General features: G+C 52.0%; 1 protein-coding gene across 2 annotated transcripts in view; it reads left to right on the top strand.

Annotated features, from left to right (window-relative positions):
• Positions 1-2,128: 2,128 nt before the first annotated feature.
• The window catches only part of Galnt10 (polypeptide N-acetylgalactosaminyltransferase 10), a 134,572-nt gene continuing 112,422 nt past the window's right edge, over positions 2,129-24,278 (top strand). Inside the window, exon 1 of one of the 2 annotated variants that reach the window (XM_041664711.1) lies at positions 2,129-2,402. In XM_041664711.1, the coding sequence (XP_041520645.1) occupies positions 2,244-2,402 (159 nt within the window). In that variant the 5' untranslated portion in view covers positions 2,129-2,243. The remainder of the gene's footprint in view (positions 2,403-24,278) is intronic. The other variant, XM_041664712.1, reaches the window with a different exon arrangement.

The raw sequence follows: 24,278 nt of genomic DNA, 5'->3' as shown, positions 1-24,278 counted from the left end.
GGAATCAGTGGACTGTTTGCCGGGGCATCACTGAAAAGCCCACACTGGTGTGGGGGACAGCTCATGCATCCTGGAGCACAACCCAAAGGTGGCATGGTTGATCCCGGGGATCCTCTTTGGTCAGCATTATACAGTTTATGTAACCTTGGGAAGGAACCTGGACAGCTTGTAACTTTCCAAACTTCCTGAGTCTTGTAAGACTCATTTACCTCCTGAGTCTTAGAAGCATCTCTCATCTTTTTGTTACAAGAAATGTAACACACGTGTCTTTAGTGGTTAAAATGGTAAAGTTGTCCATGTATATTGTAGCAGACTACAAGTTATTTTTAAAGACTTATTTATTATTTATGAGTATGTGTGCTTAAATGTATGTGTGGTACACCGCATGTATTTAGGTACTCAACACAGGCTATGCCCTGGAACTAGAGTGACAGGCAATTGTCCCCAAGCTGTGTGATGTGGGTGCCAGGAGCCAAATCTGGGTTTTGGGAACTGAACCCATGTCCCCTAGGAGAGCAACAAATGCTCTTAACCACTGAGCCATCTGTCAGTCCCTGTCAATTATCTCTTAAAAGTCATAAAGGGGGGGGGGGGATAAAATCGGAAGAATGGTCAGAGGATACACCTAGGTATGGGGATAGGACCAAGGTCCTGATGTAGGAGTGCCTGCCATGTTCTGATGAACAGCAAGGAGGCTGCGTTTGGGAAAACTTGGGAGAAGAGGTGGTGATTTCCCTATACAAAGGGGCGTCCCTGACATAGACGATTTTTTTTTGGGGGGGGGGTACAAGGATCTGTGTGGAGGAACACACGGAGCTAGCAACTGACACAAAGGAAGCAGAGTCAACCAAAAGTGGAGATATTTGACCTTAGGGATATATAACTTAGAACTGTGGACTCTACAATGAGTGGACCCAAGCTGTGACGTCAGAAAAATCACTACTCAGCCTAGAGGTGAAAGGCTAGAATTGAGGACACTGGTCCCAGGTTAGGACTCAGTTCGCTGGAGAAGCAGAGGATCAAGCGAGTGCATGTGCCCGCAAGAAGGTTGGCAGAGAGAAAGGCAGAGAGCAGGGACTGTTCTTGGGCATCGGGGAGCAAGGTGTTAAAAGCGACTGGTGGAGGATCCCACAGGCTTCGTGTGAGTCCAGGTCCGTGGCTCAGAAGCCTTACTTCTTTGGGCATGTCGTCATGGTTCTGGCAAGCACAGCCTCGTCCTGGGCACTCATTCGCGCTGCAGCCCCCAGGACCCAGTGCGCGCTCTGCTTTTCCTTACTCCTCACTCCTGGCTCAGTGTCTGGCCCATCGTGGGCGCTCGCTGGTGGTTTGAATAGGAAAAAAAGAAACGACATGAGGTTTTGGGAAGGGCTCTGGGTACTGTGTTCAGAAGCACACTTGAGACGGGAAGGCAGTCCAAGTCCACCGGGCTGGATGTACATGAGAATAGCTCTCGCAAGGAGACTCTTGTCTCCTTGTAGATTTTGCAAAGAGCCCAGACTGGTGACGGGGCACCCAGCGCTGCACAGCTTGCAGAAAAGGAGGAAGGAAACCAGGCACAACGCTAAGCGATGCTCATGGTGCCCTCTGCACACAGGTTGCGCGGAGTCTCCAGGTCAAAGGCGGGTCTGGTCTGCACGTCCCGGGGCAGAGCCGGGAAGAGAGTACCCTGTAGCATCCCAGCGTGGTAGGTTGCATTGTGTACGCGCAGTCCCGGGGCTGTCGCGGGCTGCGGAGAGCCGCGCGGGTCTTTGGGGCGTCCCCATCACACGCCCAGCGGCCCCCAGCTAGCGCCCAACTCGCCAACTCCGGGACTTTGGCAAACGGCGGCGGGCGGGGAGCAGCGGAGAAGCGGGACACACCATCGAGGCCCGCGGGGGGGGAAGCGTAATGAAGCCAGGGCTCCCTGCACCCCAAAGGGCTGAGATACTCTATAAGTATGTGGAGGATTGAAGAACTGAGGAGTATAGGGCTCAACTGTGCATTCCTCGGCAGGAGACGAGGTGTGCAGGACTTGGGATGAGCTGCCGGGGGTGGAGAGGTTGGGGCGCACCCCCGCGGCGGCGACATGGTGGAGGCGCCCGGCTCCCCCGCCGGCGAGCGGCGGAAGTGCCGCGGAGTTGGAGCGGGGCCGGCGCCGTGGCCGCTTCTGCTGGCCGAACTGCTGCCGCCGCCGGGCGGGCGGGCAGGCGGACGCGCAAAGCCGGAGCGGGCGCGGCGGGGCGCGGCGGGGCGGACCGGCCCCGATGAGGCGCAAAGAGAAGCGGCTCCTGCAGGCGGTGGCGCTGGCTCTGGCGGCCCTGGTCCTCCTGCCCAACGTGGGGCTCTGGGCTCTGTACCGCGAGCGGCAGCCCGACGGTAGCCCTGGGGGATCAGGAGTGGCAGTGGCCCCCGCGGTGGTACAGGTGAGTGGTCCGCGGTCGTGAGTGGGGAGCAACCTCTCTCCGACTTCGCTCCCAGCCTGCAGTTCCTTGCTTCACCTGTCCTGCGTGTCTGCCCCGAAGCAGAGCTTTCCATTTTCGCGATGGGAACGTCGAGGCTCTGGGAAGGTGAAAGACTTATCCAGGCTCCTACTCCAGCCTAAAACAGTGTTCAGCCCTGGACCCTTTCCCTGGCTGACCCCGCTCCTCTTTTTGCCGTCTATTATTCCTGGCCTCTTCAACTCTTTCCTTGGAGGATCCTGCCTGAATCTCCGTGCCACCCAGGATTGTTCCTTCTGTCGGTAGGAATGGAGATTTTGGCTGTTCTTGTCTGTGTTCTTCAAATTGTCTCTGCCCCTAGCCCCCATCTTCACCGGCTATTTCTAGTGTTACCAGACCTTTCCTGGTTTGACGTCTACACAGGGACGCCTGGGTCTCCTCTAGGTCTCCCACCTGGAGCCTCTGTTTTTGTTTGTTGCTTATTTAATGCATATGTGTGTCTTGCCTACATGTATGTGTGCACCGTAGGTGTGCCTGGTGCCCACTACGGCCAGAAGACGACATAGGACCCTCTGAAACCGAAGTTACAGATAGCTCTGAATCACCATGTGGGTGCTGGGAATCTAACCTGCATCCTCTGTATGACCAGCTAGTGCGAGCCATCTCCCTGCAACACACTACACCCTGCCTCTATTTCAATCAGATTCTGTGCCTCTCGAGAATACTGAGCCCTTTCCTCAGAGGAGGTCCGGTAGGGAGTGCCTGTCCTGGAATTTGTCGCCTTTGGTCCTTGGGGGAGCCCAGAAGTCACAGAGATGCCCTAGTAGAGAGCTCTTCAAATGTCACAGAGCTACAGGTGCCCAGTGCCTCCAGCACAGAACACCTCCAGCCTTACTTCTTTGTACTGAGATGTGATTATTGTAGACAAAATTGGGACGGTCTGCCTCTTCACAGTTGTGCTTGTGTGTTTGTATGTACACACGTGTGTGCGTGGATGTGGACTGGCAGCCTCCTGGCATAGATAAGTGCTGTCATTTTCCTCTGACCATCCCAGCTTTTCTACCCCAGCTCCTGGCAAGAGCGGGCATGCTTGAATTGTCTCCTCTAGTGGGACGTATCAGAGTTGCCTGAAGTTGTGGGTCAGGGTCAGCCTTGACTGACTCCTGACTGGCTTCGGGGGAGGAGGCTGACTTTTTGAGACCGATGCTTTAACCCCCTTCCCTTCTAGTGTTAGGCTGCCATCTGGGCATTCTGACTTCTGGGGGCACGGAGGACTCTCTGCTACAGAGCAGATCGATTTGAACCTGGCTTGTAGCTCTGGTAGTTTGTGAATCATCCCAAAGTCTGGGTGATCTAGCTATCTGGTAGACCTTACTGTTTGGCAAACTCTGACTACTCTTCCTTAAGCTCTTTGTCTGAGTGGGGTTTTCCTGTGGGAAATCTCTTTCCTCTGTTACTGCCCCATGTGGCATCAGTGGCAGGAGGCCAGACTCATGTTCTTAGCTCAACTGTTAACTTGCTGTGTGTTGATGAGTCTGGTCTCCCTCTCTGAGCCTTGCTTGCTCCATGTGTATGATTTGATGCCAGCATTCTGTGATGCTGTATGTACCCGTGAGGAGTGGGACAGACCACTTCTTTTTCCTTTCCTGAGGCCCCTTATAGCATTCCTATCTTGGGATGCTCTGCTGGACACAGCCTTGGCTGGGGGGTGGGAGGACATGTCCAACCAGGTGCAGACTCTCTTGTGGAATAGCTGTGACCTGTTCCAAAATAGCTCTTGACATTCTGCCTCTGCTTGGAGAGAGCCCTCATAATTCACTTGCTATGGAGGCCAAAGACATCCTAATTTTCATTTTCTATAGAACCAGATGTGTAACGGGGAGGTCAAGGTTAACTGCCAGTTTGGCCTTAGCTTTCATGGTAAATTACTCACTGTGCAAAAGGGTATTGATGGAGTAAGGCCACCGTTTGGGCAGAAAGAGAGAGAGAGAGAGGAGCAGCTACCGAGTGCCTCTTAGAGGCACTGCCTGGACCTCTCGGCTCTCCAGTTTTTTTTGTCTGCCTCTTGGAATATGGTATAGAGAGAAGGGGAAGACGTTGAAGAGGTTTGGGAGGGCTGCTGTGTGATTATCCTTGCTTCTTGGGAGTCGCAGATGGGAGCTGTTTCCCAAGGATGGGCCCTGGTAGGTGCAGCGGGATTCAGCATTCATGGGCTGCCTTTCTAGAACACTCTGCCAGTTTTCCACACAGCCTCTTTGTGCTCCGTTCTCCTGCAGATGTAGAGTTCTCCGGCCCCTCTTCTGAATGTCACTTGGCCTCCAGGAAAGAGGCTGGCTTCTCCCACCCCTCCGTGTCTGGAGCCTTCAGGGAGTCTGTCAAGTGGCGCTGGGAAACAGTCTTCAGCACCCAGTATTGTTGGGACGGTGCTAAGCAGTTGTTACTCTGTCACTGTTGCGTGCCATCCCCAAGCATGGCTGTAATCTTTCTAGACTGGAATGTAGCTGGGTTGATAGAGTACTTGCTCGTGACCAATCCTCAGCACCATATAAACTTGCCTGGTAGTGCGCATCTGTAATTCCAGATATTAGCAGGTGACAGCAGGGCGCTCAAGAGTTCAAGACCACCCTGGGCTACCTGAGCCCTTGCTCTAGAAAAACAACTGTTGGGATTTTATCCCCGTGAGATAGTCTAGTAGCTCTTCTGTGAGGTTCCTTACCTCGGTTTGAGTAGTCCTCTGATACTTTGACCTGATGCCTCATCCCGAAGCCTCAGGAGCGGCCAAGCAGGACATTGGGTTCATAAGGCACACAGCACGGGCTCAGAGTCTAGCTGGTCACACATCTGGCTTTCCCGAAAGTTGTAAGATTCAGTCAGGAAAGCTGGCCTCGAGGCCATATTTGTTTTAACTGGGGGATCCTTCTCATTCCCACTCCCTAGTCAGCCTGACATCTTGGTTTAATTCTACCACTCGTTTCATCTTGCAGGCTTGGGGACTGGTTTTTAAAATCCCACAGTAGGAATCTGGGTGCAGCTCCTCCCCACTTCTGTGTCCGGCTGGGTCATGGCAGAGATGGGTGGGATCGTGGAATACCAGTGAATATGGATATGATTTTCAAGTCTCAGGATTTTCCTCATTGTGTCAGAGCTGAACTTTGTTCTTGGGATACCCGGAATCAATACCTTCCCCCCTTTCAGTCTTCCTGGTAGCAGAACCTTCCCCGTCAGCAAGTTAAATACCACGGAAATGCGGTCTGGAGCGGTTTCTTTACTTTTCCAAGGAGGGGTTGGTATCCCTGAGTCTGCTAATCACTTCTCTGTCAGCTTGCCCAGATGCAATCCGATGCCACCAGGGAAGGGTTCTTGACTTACACGAGAGCAAATCTGCCTCCGCCTGCTCCTCTTCCTCCTGGGCCCACTGTACGGAGAGGAAAGCCTGGGAGAGGTCTGACTTTCGGTCTTCTCTGGTTTAACTTCTCTGGCCCTTGTAGTCCTCACCTGTGAAATGTGTGTTTATTCAGAAAGAAGAGAGGCAAATATATTTCATCATGATGTTTCCCCACCTAGGGTGCCCCCCCCATGTCCAGGGCCGACACTATTGATCCATCTTTACCACTAAAATCCCAGACTCTGCCTCCATCTGCTGCTCAAGTGGGGTTGCTGGCATCATTTGTGAACTGGGAAATAGATATTTTGTTATGGCTTTTCTGATCGTGTCATCCCAGGGTCCCAGGAGTTTGGAAGCGTGTGTAGGAACGGTCTAGAGTCAAGCTGAAGCCCCGACTTAGGCGTTTTGTTTGAGTTCTAGCTTCTTCTCGCAGGCAGCTTTTTGTATGTCAGCTTTGGTGACAGATAACAGATAATGGAGCAAGGAATGGGAAAGCCTATTTAAAAGATAACCATCGAGCTTGCTAATTGTACCTTGTCTACCTCCCGACTCTTCTTCAGAGGTGGCATCCAGGATGTCTTTTGTGGCTTTATAAAAGGCACCTGGAGGTGAAGGTGGCCCTGAATAACTCACTGCTCCTCACCGTGGCCTCTGTGTTTTGTATAGCTACCCAGTCTTTCTCATCTTCCATGGATGTCTCGAGTCTGGAAGCAGAGAGTTTGTATACGAACCTTGTTTTTCCAGAGAACCCCTGCTCTCATGTCTGGTGGAGTGGGGCCAGGAGGAAGTTTCTACAGGTAGGAGTTCCCACAGGTTCCCCGGTGGCCTCCCTGCCCTCCGATGTCTGGAGACAGGAGGGTAGAATGTGTTTGTTGAATGATCTACAGTGTCAAAGCAGGCAGGGGGCTTCATAGGACATGGAGTCCAACCTCCTTCATTTCTGTCTGATGGAACCTGGGGCCCCAGAGGGGGCGATCGCTTAAGCAGATTCTCCCAGGAGGCGCGCAGGCGGGGATGCAGCGCTCTGAGGTCCACGAATAGTTTCACAGCAGGGGCTTTTCCTCTGCCATTATTTCCCCTGAGAGCCAAGATGATCTGGCAGAGTCTTAGAGGCCAGCAAATAAAATGGATTAAATGTTAAGGCCCTGAAGGGACCCCGCTTGGGGTAGACAGATTCAAAGGCATGTGGCAGCGTTACTGTCCACAGCAGACAGAACTAACTGGCCCTTAGAGCCTCCTTATGTCCTCTTCTGCATCTATGTTGAATAACAGCGGATCAGCCTGAAACGATACAGAACCTCACAGGCTCTGGGGACCACTGTGGTTCAGTACTGGGTGATCTGGATTCTCTTGCTTTTTCTCTGATAGCTGTGACCTAGACCGAGTCCTGGGACCTAGACATAATTCTGGGAGAGTCTGTCTCTAGTTGCCTGTGTAGATGAGAGAAGAAACTATCTTTTTTATGAGCCCTTGCTGGTCCTTCTGTCCCCTTGTAGGGTTGCCATGCTCAGACGCTATCACAACCATCTATCTGCAGGTAGACTCCGCCCATGCTGGAGCAAGGGGTGGGAGAAAAGCTGCTCCCCACAGAAGGGTATGAACACCCGTAGGAGTGAGGGGGACCTTGAACAGATCTCAAGCTAGCACACCTACCCGGAGTCCGGGTGCGTCATCCCAGGCACTGGACTCAGCCATCAGGACCCCGCCTCTTGACCCCCCTGGACTCACCCTCACACGCGGAATCTGTGCCTGTGAGTTTGTGCTCCCATCAGCCCTGCGCATCTTGGACCGAGATTCGGAGTGTGGCCTTGTCTGCAGCTGGGGAGGCAGGGGCCCAGATTTTTGGCAACGCAGTGTGGAAGGTGAAGAGCCGTCTTCCGATTGCATCTCGCCAGTTCTGCGGCCTCCTTCATGTCCTGATTGCAGCCCTCTTCCTCCCCACACGGAAATCCAGTCCACTGCGTATTTTTCACAAGCTGAAAAAAGAACTTGTGTCTCCTCAGCTTCGACTCTTTTCTGCCTGGCCCTGTTCACTGGAGGAGGCGGAGTGTTCATACTTTGGAAGCTAGAGGAAGCTAAACAATTCCGCTTGCTGCGGTGGGTGGGTGTGTGTTTATGCGTGTGTAGCTTTCTCTCCATGTGGCGCTCTCCTCTCCTTATCTCCTCATGGTTTCTGTTTGCTGCCCTCTGCTGAGTGTTGATAGCAGAGGGAAAGGAAGAAAGCAGGCCCCAGGTTTCTTCCCTTTGCTCCTGAGAGAAAGCTGAGCTTCAGGCGCTGGATTCTCTTCCACTTTCTCGGGACAGACTCCTTCACCTAAAACAGTGGTAGTAAGAATGGTGTTGGGGGCTGGGGAGGTGGCTCCGTTCTGCAAACTCGAGGACCTGGATTTGAATCTCCAGCACCCCCATAAAAAGCCTGCCTGGCATGGCTGGTAGTGTGTGTCTCAGTAATGAGGGCAAAGACACTGGATTCTAAGAGCCCGCTGGAGAGCCAGGCTAGCCAAAACAGTGACCTTCGGAGTCAGTGAGTGACCAACCCTAAGGACAGTAAGATAGGGAGTGGTGGAGGAAGGCAATTCATGTCCTGTTCTAGCTTCCACACGCATGGGCATGGTGCACACAGCTGGACATTCACATGTATAATTACACACACACACACACACACACATGCACACACACACACATGCACACACACATACACACACAGAGAGAGATGTTGAGCCCTTCAGTAATTACTGATTAGAAAAAAAGGACCTGTCTTAGTCTGTCCCTCTACTCCCTCCTACTGGGATGTCTGAGCAGAAGGGAGAGGCCATTACCTTGGGACGGAATCTTCCCAGGAAGCCCCTGGGTGATGCCATGATAGGCCTTTCCTGCTCTCTTAGACTGTGAATGGCCTGTTAGAAGGCTCCAGCTTTGTCACCCCACAGCCTGATTCAAATCCCCAGGCCTAGGGTGGGCCATGCGACGTCCGCACCTGAAATCCCTGGGCTTTGTCACAAGAGTGACGGTAATTATCTTGGTATTTCTTTTGAGGATGAAGTAGTCACAGGTCACTGCACGCAAAGCCCTGAGAACGGCACTTAGCACCCAGCTGGAGCCCCTGACAGCCGCATAAGTGGCTGTGTTCAGCTTGACCTGGCTTTGGGTAGGGACTGGTTTCTTCGCCTCTCTGTGTCTGAGAGGGTGGGAAGCTATGCTGTCACCGAGAAGTGAGAGCTCTGGGAGGGCGGTCTGGCCCTCGTGGAGGTGGTACAGGTTCTGAGCATTGCCGTAGCTGGGAGGTAACGCGGTGTGAACAACTTCTCTTTGCCTGCCTCTCTCCGACTGTCTGGAACCTGAAGCAGTCTTGAGTGCTGCCTTCACGCTTCCCACCTGGGAAGGAACTCAAGCCTCTGACATCTTTCTAGGGTTATCTTCTTGCCAGCCACCTCCAGGAAGTGTGTTTGATCACTTTAGCCCCGGAAGTTCTCCCTGAGCCTTTCCTCATCTGCCTGCTTGGGTGGGAGGCCTTTCTGGGGGCCTGCTCTCTTTGGTGAGACATACGTGATCGTTTCTGACCAGCCCAGACCCCTCCTGTTTGTGTTTTCACATTAGTGACTGAGGACTGAGGGATGAACTGCCTGGTTCTCTCAGTAACCACTGGCCAGGGCTCTCAGGAGTGGCTTTTAGCACAATTACTAAAAATCCAGAAGCAAATATTAGGGTTCAGTCTGAAGACCAGAAAAGCAAAACAGCCAGCCACTGGCTCTTACCTCTATCTCAGTCCAAAAATGGCAACCCTGCCTCTGGGAATCCTCAGAATGAGACTGAGCCTGAAACCTGTCTCCTCCCATCTTATGTTCCTCTCTAGTGCTGGGTTTAAAGGTGTGCACCACTACCTCCTGGTTTCTATTGCAAACTAGCCTGACTACTGGGATTAAAGGTGTGTGTCACCACCGCCTGGTCTGTAAGGCTGATCAGTGCAGCTGTTTTACTCTCTGCTCTTCAGGCAAGCTTCATTTACGAAAATACAAATGAAATATCACTACTTTGGCTTCCATGAGCTTCAGGGTGCTGAGAACCCCTGAGCCTGGGAAGGATGAACTCTTCAAACGTGGAGGAGCTTCCACCCTGTGGGTTCCCACACACATCTTTTCTTTGCCACATCTGGGAGGCAGAGCACTTCTTGGGCCTACTCCACTCCCACGTGAGGGTCTCTTGCAGGCCTCTTCCCTGGGAGTGCCTTCCTCCACAGCTTTCCTGTCGGACAGTGAAGAGTGGCCCTGTGCCAGATGCCAGCAGGTCAGGCTCCGAGCCCGGATCCTGGTCTCGATCCGGTCTGAGCCGTGACCTTTAGCATGCTCTTTGGGCTGCACAGACTGGCTGGGCGCCTGCCATCCACTGCTTTCCAGGATGGGGTTGTACCTATGAGATCCAGGCAACGTGCCCGACCCAGGGGCCCCAAGGGAAGCGTGGCTTCATGGAGAACACATGAGCCTCTCCCTTTAAGAATGAGGTCAGGAGAGACAGTGTGGAGCTGGGAACCAGTCCTCTCTCATTACCAGGTCTGGCAGCCCCGACTTAGGAACCATGACTGGCCTTTGAGGCCTCAAGATCCTTCTCCCCAAATGAGCACGCTACACTGTGTCACGGTGTCCTGGTGTTAGTTAAAAATGGGGTGACTAGGGACAGTGAGGTTCAGTAACATATCTGGAGCCACGCAGCCAAGCAGAGAGGGCAACAGGCTTGGCCGCGTCTGTCTCTAGCCATCACTTTAAAGCCACCGTCTGTGTGATTGGGTTGAGTCCAGTCTACCCCCTCCCTTGGCGTGCAGAAGGACAAGGTGGAGGTCAGCACTGCGGGCCGTAAACCCCGTGCTCCTTTCTGATGACGGCTGCTTCTGGAAAGCTGCTCCTCCACTGGGTGCCCAGTAGCAGTGCCAGGACGAGGACCACACTGGACATGGTCCTTTGACCACCTAAGAGCCTGGACCTCCAGTTGTGTGCAGGGTTGGTCTTGGGGGGTTAGAGGGAAGGCGTTTCCTAGAGGCCTTGAGTTAGAATATCTGGGGCAGGTGTGTGTGGCTTCCTGCCGCTCAGGCACACTGCACGAGTGGGAACTGTCTCTTCTTGCCTATTTCCTTCTGAGTATTAATCGTTGTCAGCTGCTGACCGCAGAGGGTGTGTGTGTGTGTGTGTGTGTGTGTGTGTGTGTATGTGGATTTGTGAAATAACTAGTTTCTACATTTGCTACCTAACGTCAGCAAGCAGTTAATGATGCCAGTGCACCGGGTCTGTAATTTGACTTCCTGGTTATTCTACTGACAATAAGCCTTCACAGCTGTTTTCTTCAAAAGCTTTTCATTAATTGTGTGTGGGAGGTGTGGGGGGGCAATGAGTGGGTGTGGGTGCACTTGCACATATACACACATGTATGTAGAGGCTGGGGGGCAACCTCAGATGTCATTCTTTGAGTATTGTCTGCTTTGGTTTTTGAGACAGGGTCCTGGGCTTCGCCAGTTTGGTTAGACTAGCTAGTGACCCTCATGCCTCCTCCTGTCCATTGCTGGGTTACAAGTGTGTCACCACGGCTGGCTTTTTTTTTCTTCGAGACAGGGTTTCTCTGTAGCTTTGGAGCGTGTCCGGAACTCACTTGGTAGATTAGGCTAGCCTCGAACTCATGGAGATCGGTCTGTCTCAGCCTCTTGAGTGCTGGGATTAAAGGCAGACTGATTTTTTTTTTTCTTTAAAGCATAGATTTTCAGCATCCAGTTCTGGTCTTCAAGCTTGCATGGGAAGTACATGGACCAAGCTAAGCCGCACTCCCCACCCCAGGTCCCCAGTTTCCAGGCGTCCTCTAATGAATTCTAGCCCGTGGATGGACCCCATTTGACCCAGCAGTATGTTGTGACTTGTCCAGCGTTGGCCTTTAGTTGGCTAGATGTCACTGTTTTTAAATGTTAGCGAGTCAATAAATCCAGTTAGTATTCCAGCATGGATGGGGAAGGTTCTCTTGAGGCCCCACCCCTAGCTGAGGACCTATGGATGATTGATGGCTGCTGGTGGGGGGATAGTCTGTTCTTCCATGAGACTGTGGCTGTTGATAGGCTTTCCATGCTCCAGTGGACCAGCCCACACCCCAGTGAGCAGCACTGATTGCATTCTGGGGTTATTAAAAAAGAAGACATGAAGGTGGGAGGGAGGAGTTGCGAGGCGAATGTGATCAAATTACCTTGTATACATATATAAAACTGTCAGAGAAAAATGATACAATAAAAAATAAGTTGCTAAATAATTTATATTTTTAGGGAAAATTCTTACTTTTGGTCTTTTGGGGTCTGGCCACAGACCCAGATGTATCATGAAGATGCGCTGGGCCCCTCAGCAGCTGCCTCTCTAGAGGCCCCCATCTCCCTCCAGCTTTCCAAACCCTGCCACCCTCTGTGGTCTGAAATCTGGTCCCTCGTCCTTCAAATAATCAGTGTCATGGGAGCCGCTTAAACTCTGTGACAAGACGCTAGGCCAAGAGCAGGTAAGTCGCGGCTGAGCCTTCCAACTCGTAGACTCTCTCCAGGGTGATAACTGGGAACAGTTAAGTGTGTGGTCCCTGGTTATCAAACAAACCATTTAAGCTTATGTATATGAGATATATATCTCACCCACATGGGGGGTCCCTTGCCCTGAACTTGGCTCCCCTCTGTCTGGTGAAACTTCCTCGTTGTTGCTAGGGGATCGTTGGTGATGGTTTGTTAGCAGCTGTGTGGACACGGCCTTCCCCATTTTCTCCTTCCTGTGTTGGCTCTCAGCCTGCTCTGCCTGTGTATTCCTATATTGGGAAAGTGACAGGATGTGGTAGGATTTTGCAGGAGAGTGAGGACAGCTTCCTCAGCGACAGGGGACTCAGCCACCCCAGAGTCATCAGAGAGCAGAGGATTGGGGTCCCCGGTGCATCCTGGGGGAGACAGTTCAGCTGAATGCAGCCATGCAAGCCTGAGTCCAAGGCCCTCGGATGGGTTGGCCACAGTTCAGGGACATCATGTGGGGCTTTCGCCGTGGCAAGTGCACGGAACTGGGGAAGCGGCAATGGGAGCCTTGGCCTGGGGTGGTCGCAGTCCTGGCCTGACAGCCTGCCCTGTCTTTGCGGCCCTTGCTCCTTAGCTGAGACAGTGCCAATCATTTATTTATGGAGTTAGCCTGCATTTGACACACTGTGCCGTGATGATCTTTCTCCAGCCCTCTGACCACCAGATGGGGGGCATTCTGCTTGTTGTTACTGTGTGGATGGGACAGCAGGCTTAGGACACTTAAGTAACTCCCAGGCCTCTGCAAAAACAAACCCACAGCGGGTGCTTCTGCTTAGGTTTCTGGCTCCCAGATCTGTGTTCTTAGCTGCCAAATTTGATTGACCCCAAGGGGAGTCATCTCACCTCTCTGCCTGTAAAATGGAAACTGACTTTCCTGGCGTATGAGCGGTGTGCAGCTAGAAGGGGGAGGACAGTTTCCCACCCATAGCCCCCCCACCCCCTGCCCCGCACAGTTATCAGACTCTAATATGGGGGAGTTTTCTCGCCCTCTGGGGTACAGATCCTGGTCCCTCCCATCCCCAGTCTGAATCCTGCTGCTCTCTAGTTCCCCTGGCAGTAGGAGAGACAGCTGACAGCTCCTGCCACGGCCTGGGCCAGGGAACAATGGGGGACATTGAGAAGGCTGCCAGGTGCCAAGCCGGAGGTAATAAAGGAACATTTGATTACTTTCAACCCAAATTGTCAGGCTCTCTCTCTTTCTCTCTGCAGCAGTTAAAGGGTACACAAAAAGGTATGGCTTCCCTCCCTTGGGCTGTTGCCACTTCCTGCCCGAGCCACCATCTTTAACCTGAGCCTCCCAGTGATGGGGAGCTCACCCTACTTCTCTCAGCAGGTTCCTCCATGTTCCACTATGGCTTGGGGTGTCAAAGGATGTCTCAATTGCCCTCCGCTCTGCTTTTCTGCCTCTTCTCAAGTTGTTCCTTTAGGCTTGACCACTCGAGGAGGAATTTGAATGTCTCTTAGAAGCGGGTGTAGAACTTGCTGCTTTGTATAACCCCAGGCACCTAGGTTTACCCAGCAAAGGGAAGTCACATTTCTGAGCCATCCCAGGAGGAACTCTGTTGGGGAGGCTGGGGAGGTGTTCGATTGGCTTGGGAACCTACAGGATCCCAGACTGCTGCTGGTGAGCACGCACCCCCTCCCTCCCTCCATCCCTTCCTCCCTCCATCCCTAGGAGTTCTGCTCCCAAACATGGCCATTGTATCTGCAGGTAATTTTTCAGTCAAGAGATCTCGTGGGCTTGTGGAGAGTCTGGTTTCTGTCGCAGCTACTAAAATATGCCATTGCAGTGTGAGCGTGACCACACCATGTGGGAACGCACTGTGTTCTAGTAGAACTTGCGTTGTGGAGCAGGCAGCATGTGGAGCAGGTATGCTCTGGTTTGCTGCCCCCTGCTTTGGTCCCTTCCTGGTCTCTTCCTGATAGTGGAACCCTCACTTGACAGGTGGAAGCCACCAGGAGTTGTCTGACCTTGGGCTGGCTCCCAACCATGGAGTGCCTCCATTCCTCCATTTGTAAGCTGTGGCCATTGAGACAACAAGTCCTGAGGGTCCTGCCAGCTCTGGATGCACAGTAAGACCCTACCTTCTTTAGTGGGTCTGGCCTGTTGTCACAGCTGAGCAGAGAACTGCAGTGCATACCAGATACTCCCTCCCGCTGATGCCCAACCTGGTGCCTGCCCCACCTCTCTGAGATCATAGCCCTGCCCTCCTGTGAGATCATAGTCCAGTCGGTACATCCAGAGAATGTGTCATAGGCAGAGCTCAGAGGCTCCTGTCCCTCCTTTAAAACCCCACAGCTTGCTAAGGCAATGCCCACAGTATATGCAGCTCAAGTTCCCGCTTGGTCTGGTCCCTGGTCACCTTTCACCGTGGACCGGCCCCTCTACCTGCCCAACACTCCAACCGTGGTGGACGTCTTAACACACTAGGCATGTTTTCTCTTCCATGATCCTGGACATAGAATGTTCTTCTCAGAGACCAGTGCATGATTGGATCACGATCTTTGAGGTCTCCGCTCCAGTGTCACCTCAGAGAGACCACTTCTCTGTCTCTGCTCAGTGTCTCAAAAGGAATTGTCCCTACTGCACCTTAGCATTGAGTAGTTGCACCGCCCCATTTAACCATTGACTGGGTCATGTTTCCGTCCAGCACCGTCGGGGTAGGCACCTTGCCTGTCTTATTTAAAGCTGCATGCACAGCCATAGCACACAGTAGGTGCTCAGACTGTATGCTGAGTGAATCAATGGCACACGCTCTTGTCTCTGAGCACCCTCGAGGCAGAGCCATGGCTGCTGAATCTTACCTCCTACTCCCTTCCAGCATCTCATGTGAACACCCTGGTGTCTCGGTTCTGGGAGACACTGCACACTTTCCTCTGCAAAGACGGGGGAGAGACAGACTTCCTTCTCCCCTGGTGGGATGCGAGGGCTTTGAGAGTGTGGGCTCATAGTAGCAGCCAAGGATTGTTGGCAGAGCTTGGAGGAGCCCTGGTGGGATCCCACTTCTCTCCAAGCAAGCAGGCTCCATCTTCAACCACGCGGCTGGCTTGGTTGGTATCCTTGCCTGAGGAGGGTTTTACGCATTCCCTTGAGATGTTCTCGGCAATTAGAAACGCCTTCTCTGGGCTGATATTTTTCCTGTGGTTCTTTGGCACCTGGGCCCCTGCTTGCTTCTTGGGTGGTGGGGAAAGGTGTTTGTTACAGGTGGGACTGAGTATCTTGTAGGTCTACGGTAGATCTCTGAGGAGAAGGGCTGCTGGCCAGGGCCAGCCTCTTCCTAGGCTCACAGCTCCTGTGAGGTAGATAAACAGGCAGATGGATTGGGGAGGAGGCTGCTAACATATCCGCAAGTCCTGCATTAAACTCCTAAGCCCCAGTTCCTCAGAATAAGACTTTTCATAGAAAGAGGGTGGATCCAGTTAGGATAGGGCCGTGCTGAAGTGGATGGAATGCATCCTTCACCCTCCATGACTGACGGGAGGCATTGGCAGAAATGAAGAGACACAAAGAGGAAAGAGAGCCCTGGGAGCCCAGAGGTACCATCAGCCAGAAACACCTCGCACTCCCAGAGCCACACGTAATAATAGTACTAGTCTCTTCCAGTTAATTCCGTCCCCTTTCAGTTTACGGGAAAGGTTCTCTCCTGAGAGAACATTAACGTGCCACACTGCACGTATGTGTTATTTACCTGAAGCCACGCTCCCACTTAAGCTCTTTCTCCTCCACCCTCTATACAACCAGTCCATTTTGTCCCAGGTTCCAACATTGACTGCAGCCATTAATTTTTGCTCTGAGTTCCCACTAACTTGATTTGAGGAATTACCGTGTGTGACATACAAAACACCAGGCCCTGCCCTGAGAGCTCCTGGCCTAAAGGGGAGCACAGATAGGATCTGGGTGTTGACCCCACCGTTGAGTTCAGAAAGGGTTTCTGTAAAGAGGTGATTTTTACACAGGCCAGAGCCAAGAGCATAGCAGTGTGTGCTAAGTAGGGCTGAGCCTCTCAGGTAGCAGAAAGGGGACCTTCTCCCAGTAGCAGGGGGGAAGGCAGCAGTCTGGAGAAGTAGGAGACACTGGATCTTAGACTCTTGACTCCTGGGCTGGGGAGATCGGGAGGCTAGGATGGTTTGGGGAAGAGGATGACTGGTGGTCATGCAGGAGGAAACTGAGGCAAAGATACCGAGGTGGAGGGAGGACAGATCCTTCGTCCTGCTGAGTCCAGATCCCGTGACAAGTCCTACAGCGCAGGACTTGTCTCTTGCAGCCTCCAAGCTCCAGATGTTGGTGACAGTGCCTGCTGCTGGCTGTTTTGCCAGGTGTGGTGTGAAGCCCTCTGCTACCTTGTCTTTTCAGTCCCCCAGCAGCGGCTAGAGTGTAATCATCCCCATCGAATCCCCGAGGGTGAGAAGCATGGGGAAATGAACTGTTTTCACAGCCCAGGCTGTATTCCAGCCACTGAGAAGCTGACTGGCCCACAGAGCCTCATGCCTCAACCTTAGACTACAAGGGGCCTCCATGGCAACCCTGGAACAGGATGATACTAAGTTTGTGTGTGAGAACCAGTGAGTCTGGCCTCCATCTGCAGGAGGCTTACCGAAGAAGGGAACCCTGGCTTAATTCCTTCAAGAAGAATAAGGCAGGGTAGCCTATACTGAATGAACAGTTGGGGTGGGAACAGAGGGATTCCAGACAGGGGAATATTACAGTCAGCATTGTGGGATGAAAGATTGTGGGGGGGGGGGAGTCCTCCAACCCCCCACTGCAGCAGTGGGATGTACGGGTTACTCAAGGCCTCCCAAATTCAAAGGTACTTGGCCTTGAGAAATAAAGACAGGTGTTGGACTGAGAGAGACTGGCTGCAGGCAGGGCCAGGTCTATGATCGAGAAAGATCCGTCTTCTAGTTCCTATAGCAGAGGAGTGCCCAGCCATAAAATCGTATGGCCAGAATTGCTTTTCAAACATCCTGCAATTTAAGAGTTGAAAACTGGGGTCTTAGTTTTTGTCCCTGGGGAGACAGGGAAACAAAAGGGACCTGAAGGCTCCGTCTGTGGAGTTTCTATCCTAGCTGGAATCTGCTTCATTCGACATGTCAGTCACTACTCATCAGCTTTTGACTCAGTGCTGGATGCGCCCCAGGCTGGCTCTGCTAAGCACTTGACATTCCAAGAGGAAAGGATGGCTTTCCCCGTCCTTGAGGACAGCTAGACCGCTGGACAGGTCATCCTAGGGCAGAAGGCTTGCCGTGCTGGAGTAAGCACAGTAATTGGTGCATAGCAGCCCCAGACTGCCTCCTCGGCTGCTCGTCTCTCCTCTCTGCCCCTCCCCACCTTACTGTCCTGTCTGTTGCTGTGATAAAATCCCCTCACAAAAAGCCACTTCGGGGAGAGAGGGTTTATTTGGGATCGGGATCCTAGCTGCATTGCTGTCCCTCATAGCAGAGAAGCCCAGCTTACACCAGGAACTCGATGTAGCTAGTCACATTACGTGTCCGATCAAGTGTGGAGAGAAGGGACACATGGATGCTCAGCGCTCATCTCGGTTTCTTAACTTGTATGGAGTCCGGGACCTAAAGCCAAATGGGCTGGGTCTTCCCACATCAATTAAAACATGATATAGACAGCCCCACAGTTGTGCCCACAGGTCTAACTCATCTATGCAATTCTTCACTGAAATTCTTTCTGCAGATAATTCTAGATCGTAGAAACTAGCCATCTCACTTCCTTATCCCCAGGCTTTTAAATCCTCGTTTTGCAAGTTACTTTAAGTGTATGGATGTTTGGCCTGTTTGTATGCCTATGCACCACGTGCGTGCCTGGTGCCTGTGGAGACCAGAAGATGGAGTCAGATCCCCCGGGACTGGAATTACACATGGTGCTAAGTTGTCACAAGGGTGCTGGTTGAATCTAGATACTTTAGAAGAGCAACAAGAGCTCCTAACCGCTGAGCTCCTCTTCCGCTGCTTTTGGTTTTGGAGAGAGGGTCTCATATATCCTAGTCTAGCCTGGAACTGGCTGTGTAGCCAAGGAACTCCTCATCCTCCTGTTTCTGCCTCCCAAGTGCTGAGATTCCAGGCACGAGCCACCATGCCTGGTATCACTCTAGGTTAAAGCCACAGGTTTGACTGGGTTCGAACCCCTGCTTGGCACTTCACTAGCTGTGTGAGTCGGGTGGCGTGTTTTACTCTGTTCTCTCAGTTTAAACTGGGCATGAAGGGCCAAGAGTGCTGCTCTGTGCTGAGCATTTGCCTTGTGTGCTTGAGGTGCTGGGTTCTAGCCCCAGCACCATGGGAAAAATGAAATAAAACTAAATAAAAGAGCCACAACAATAGAATCTGCCTCCCCCCCCCCCCCCCCCGGGCTATTGTCAGGGTTATTGTGCGTGTGTAGAAGCCAATTTTGTGGAGTTGGTTCCCTTCCGCCATCTTGCTTGGCAAGCGTTTTTTTGTTTTTTTGTTTTTTTTTTTTTTTTTTTTTTTTTTTGCCTGTTGTCGTCTTTCCAGCCAGTTACCAGACTTAAATGAGCTCACACACACAAAGCACTCTGGCCAGTCTCTGGCCTTTAGTGACAGACAGCATTGCCACTCCAGGCCTGCTCTGACTCAGGGCTGCTGGAATGAACACCCTAGAAGCTCCGTCCGGCCAGGACTGAGGTCGAGCACCACTCATGGGCCTCCTGACCATACTGGGAGCGCACTTCCATGGCAGAGATGTAGCTGTAAGTGGCCCCACTCGTCCCGCTAGGGTGCTAGGAAAGGACACTCAGGTGAAATGTGTCACAGCTGTGTTCTGCTGGGAAGCCACTCGGGGTTGGTGCTGGGGAAGCAACTAGTACTGGATGCCAGTGAAGAAGTGGGCAGTAAGAGCTGGACCTGGAGATCTGCCTGCCGCAGGAATCCAGTGCCCAGGGCAGCACCCTTGCTGCCTGCCCAGCGAGCATGTCAGAGCCAACCTGGCAAACCCTTCTGTATTGTGGTGCTGATCAGCCCCTTTTAGCGACCACAGCCTGCACCTTACCATGAAGGGAAACAGGTTTAAAGGAGCAGAGGCTTTTTTTTTTTTTTTCATGGCAGGCAGGGATGGAGTCTTTGGAGCCAGACGGTAACAAACTGATAAATGGCTGTCGTGGTTTGCGTAGTATAATAAAATGCCACAGATGAGTGATTTAAGCAGTGAGTGTTTACTTCTCCCAGATGTGGAAGCTGGAAATCTGAGCTCAGGGTGCCAGTGGGGTCTTTCCTGGGAAGGATTCTTGCTGGTTTACAGGTGGTTGATCTCTTATGTCCGTGGCTTGAGAGCCCCTGGGTCTGTTCTTAGAAAGGCGCTAATCTCACTCATGGGGGCCCCACCCTTGTAACCCGATTACCTCCTAAAGGCCCACCTCCAGATACCATCAAATTGCCAGCTAGAATCTGAGCATGAACTTGGGGAAGCATTCAGTGTATCACCCTGGCACGGGTATCGTCTGTTTGGGAACAACCATAGGATGCCTGCATGGCAGTACGCATTTGCCTTGCTGGGGGCAGGGGAGGGTCAACAGAGGCTCCCATGATCAAATGCTTTTGTTTTCCTCTGTGACAGAAATACAGACGCACTGGCGGAGAGACAAAGACGGCGAATAAGCCCATGTCTATTCAGGTCAGACTCTGTCACTAAACAAGTTAATTTAAGAAGTTATTAAAAATGCATTTTGGATTAGGGAATTGAAGCTAAGGGCTGGTTGACCCGTCTTATTTTCATTACTTTGCTTCTGATTTGTAAATTATGCAACTGCTCTCCTGAGAGCTCCTCAGCAACTTCCTGCTCCAGAACAGAGACCCGGGCTCTGCCCCAGGCCCCTCCTTATGCTTCCTTTCCTACCTCTGTCCTCACTAAATGCAGACTGGCCTCTTGTACTCCTGTAGTGGAGACTCTGCACCTGTTCTCCTCACTGCAGGGAGTGCTTTTTTTGGTGCTTGCACACCCATGAACACACACACACACCAAAACCCTGAAGCACTAAATACACCATGCACACACACCAAACAGGCACACATGCAGCAAAGAGTTGAGCATACATGCACACACATATTGCGCATACCAAACCCATGTACACACTCAACCCTTGCACATGCGCACACGCTGCACATCATGCAGAGCAGACGGGCACACATGCCACACTCACAACACACAAGTGTGCACACACCAAAAGCACTCCTGCACACATGGTTCACTTTGTTGATGCAGTTGCACCTTACCGATCTCAGCCCAGGTGTCCCTTCCCACGGTGGGACTTTCCTGGCCCACACCCCACTTCTGGATCTTTTTCCCTTTATAGCTCCGTGACCTGGTTTCTATAGTCTTAAACTTAGTGAGGTTGTTTGCTGTTAACTATAAGTTACAAGGGCAGCAGAGTTGTGTCCTCTCCCTCACCATTTGATCCCTACCGCTGTACATGGTGCCCGCCCCGTGCCAAACCTGATGAGTGAAAGAAGGAGTGAACAGAGTTGGATGCTCCTGGACCAGAATTTAAAAAAAAAAAAAGTAAAGTTGGGCATAGTGTCGGGGAGGGTGTCTCGATCCTGTAATATCAGCACTCAGGAGGTAGAGGCAGGAGGATCAGGAATTCAAGGTCCATCCTTGGCTACATAACAATTTCAAGGCCAGCCTGGGCTACATGAAACTCTTGACTAGAAAATAAAGGTTGTAAAGAATGTTACCAGAGACACGGACAACTTTTGGAAGTGAGCTGTAGTTAGACCCTAGCGATGTGTCCATGTTGGTCTCAGAAATACACTCTGAAGAATTAAAAATAAAGCTGTACCATGCCAACCTTCACGGAGTTCAAGAAAAGGGGATTTGTTGTACCCCATGCTCCCCCAGCCACGCCTGTCTTGGCACAGGGCGGCAGGAACAGATCCAGCCTCTTGCTTTGCTGCCCAGGTGACACTCACCTTAGATTCTCACCTCCTTCCCCCTCCTCTCCCTGTGAAACGGAGCCTTTCTGAAGACCTGAAAGAGGAGGGGGAGAGAGAGAAAGAAGGGAAAGGAGGGCAGCCCCTAAACCCAGAGGCCCGGCCCATCAAGATGAAAGTAAGCTGTTAGGGCTCGAACGGAGGCCATGATTACCAAGAAGGCGTTCACAGAGAAACATTGGGTGACTTCCATTATGCCTCCATGGTGTAATTTTAAAAAATAGTAACAGTGAAGTCACCTTTGGCTACACAGAGAGGTGGAGGGCAGCTGGGGCTACATGAGACCCCGTCTCAAAACCCCGAAACAGAGCTGGAGAATTGACACGGTTGGTCAGGTGCCTGCCATGCAAGGGGACCTGAATTCAAATCCCTCCATCCACATCAAAAATGGAAGGAAAAAAAGCAGGTATAGTGCATGTAGGTGTGACCCCTGTGGTCAGAGCGGAGGGAAAGGACAGAGATAGCTGGATCCCTGGGCTCATTGACCAGCCAGCCTGGACTAGTTATGAGGGTTATGAGAGACCCTGTCTCAGAAATGAAGATAGAGTGCCACCGAGGAATGACACCCAGTGCCCACCTCTGGCCTCCCAGTGCATGTCTAGACAGCCACGTGGGTATGCACATGCATGCGCGTGTACACACACACACACACACACACACGCGCACGCACGCGTTGCGCCAACTAAAATGTTGAAAGAATTGCTGATTGTTTGAGAAGCGGCATCTGGTTTGTGTTGGAAAGGGATCCTAGGTAGCCATCCACAGGCGTCCCTCTGGGGAGAAAGCCTGACTAGTGGCCCTCACAGGTCTACCTAGTCTCAGCCTGAGAAGCTTCAGGACATGGAGGTCGCCTCCCCTCCCTTTCCTTTGCTCCAGGGTCACCCCTACCTGTCCTTTCAAGATGTGAGACATAACTAGGCTCTCCCTTGCCTCCGAGACAGCAGATGGCTGTGCTGGTGGCAGTGGTTTGAGTCTATCAGTCCAGCATCCCAGTGGCTGAGACAGGAGGATCACTGCAAGTCCCAGGCAAAGCCTGAGCTACAGAGTTAAGCCCTATCTCACCCACTCCTGCTAATTAATTAGTTAATTAGTTATTAAATGGACAGGCAGACAGTAATGTGGGTTGAAGACCTGCTGAGCAGGGGTCAAATGACTCCTTGAGGGCTTTTTATTTACTGTCTTTTTTTTTTATTGCCAGCAGCTCCTGGGTTATTAGGGTGCCGGCTTTGGCCCTAGGCCAGGGCAGGGTGGGGCACCCAGCAGTGGGTACCTGAAGGTTTTTCTGTGCTCTAACTGCTTTGGCTTCTCTAGCCCTGGTGTAGGGGAACCTAGCTGACTAGGTACTCGTGTCTGTGACGGTATTGCCACCTTCTGTCGCATCTACTCTCTTGTCTTCCCTTTGGGTTGGCTTCGGCCACTGGGACTTTTGTTGCTTCCTGTTGGGGCTGTCATAGTGAGAGAAGCAGCAGAAACCAGAGCCGGGGGACCTTGGAGGTCATCCTAGACAGTACTTTACAGATGCTGGAAACCCACATGGGTACCTGTACTGGCCTTTGAATGCTCTTCCTCTTAGCTCTCTTGTAAGGAATAGGCTAATTTTTAAAATCATGTACAGGTGTCACGGGCCCATATTTTTCTTGTTGCAAGTCACAGGCTATTTTGGCTTCTGTCTAATTGAAGATTACTCCAAGAGCAAAGGTAGAGCTGGCCCCATGTACAAAAATAAATGCATACATACCCTAACCCTGACCCTGTAATCCAGTCGGTAGAGCACCTGCCTAGCATGCAGGGAGCGCTAGATTCAATTCCTAACACTGAATATAACTGAGTGTGTTGGAATCTGCGAGACAGCTCAGTGGGTAAAGGCCCTCTGCCCATCCTGATGGCCTGCGTTCCATCCCTAGAACTCACGTGGTGGAAGGAGAGAACTTACTCTTACAAGTTATCCTCTGGCACGCACGTGCCCACACACGTGCACAAACATATGTGAGTGGAAAATGTGGTGTGGTGGTACACACCTGTAATCCCAGCACGAGGGAGGTGGAGGTAGGATCAGGTTAAGGTCACTGTCGGCCAAAAGAGATCCTGTGTTGCCAGGAGGTGGTGGTGCACGCCTTTAATCCCAGCACTTGGAAGGCAGGCAGATCCCTGAGTCTGAGGCCAGAATGGTCAACAGAGTGAGTTCCAGGACAACCAGGGCTACACAGAGAAACTGTATCTCAAAAAAAAAAAAAAATCAAGTTAAACAAAACAAAACAACAACAACAACAACAAACCCTCCTTAGTTACCTTCACAGTAAACCTTAGAAATCTGAAAGTTAAGACTTTTTGATGCTAAAAGGCAGCTTTTAAACCCCCCAAGTAAGAGGCTTCCATTCTGGAAGGGCTGCCTGCTTTTCGGAGAGGCCTGATCCTGCCACCGCTGCTGGTTTTGAATGGTTCTGTGAGCCAGACATTGCTCCCTCGCTTTGTCTGTGTTAGACGACACGACAACCTGATTTAAAGAAAAGAAAGTCCTACGTACCAGAAGCTCCTTGGTTTTTCTTAACTCGTGAATAGAACATGGATGAATCCCTCATTCTGTATATATCGACCCAAGGAAGGAAACCTCCCTTGGCTGCCGGAGAGGGGTGCACCCTCCGCCCGCCCCAGGTGGCCTTGCTGTAATTATAAGAACATTTACCTTTTACCTCCTGGTCAATTTGTTTCCCCGTGAGCTCAGAGGCTTAGTGGGCAGTTTGCCCATCAAATATCACCCCAACAAGTATCGACCGGCTGGGATGAAGGATAGATTAGCCCTCTGCCTCCCGGAGAGTGTGCAGCCTCACGGGCCTCCTCCCCTCCTCCTCCCTCAGTCACCTTCCCACCCTTCTGTCTGCCCCACTCCCACTTCCAGCCTCTGTGAAGGGCACAGGCGTCCGCTGGAAAGATTCCAGGACGGCCTGTCTCCTTGTCACCT

The sequence above is a fragment of the Microtus oregoni genome, unplaced genomic scaffold (assembly GCF_018167655.1).
Source record: "Microtus oregoni isolate MIOR12 unplaced genomic scaffold, Mior012 000015F_ref0000493, whole genome shotgun sequence".
Classification (NCBI taxonomy): domain Eukaryota; kingdom Metazoa; phylum Chordata; class Mammalia; order Rodentia; family Cricetidae; genus Microtus; species Microtus oregoni.
This window is presented reverse-complemented; position numbering and strand designations above follow the sequence as displayed.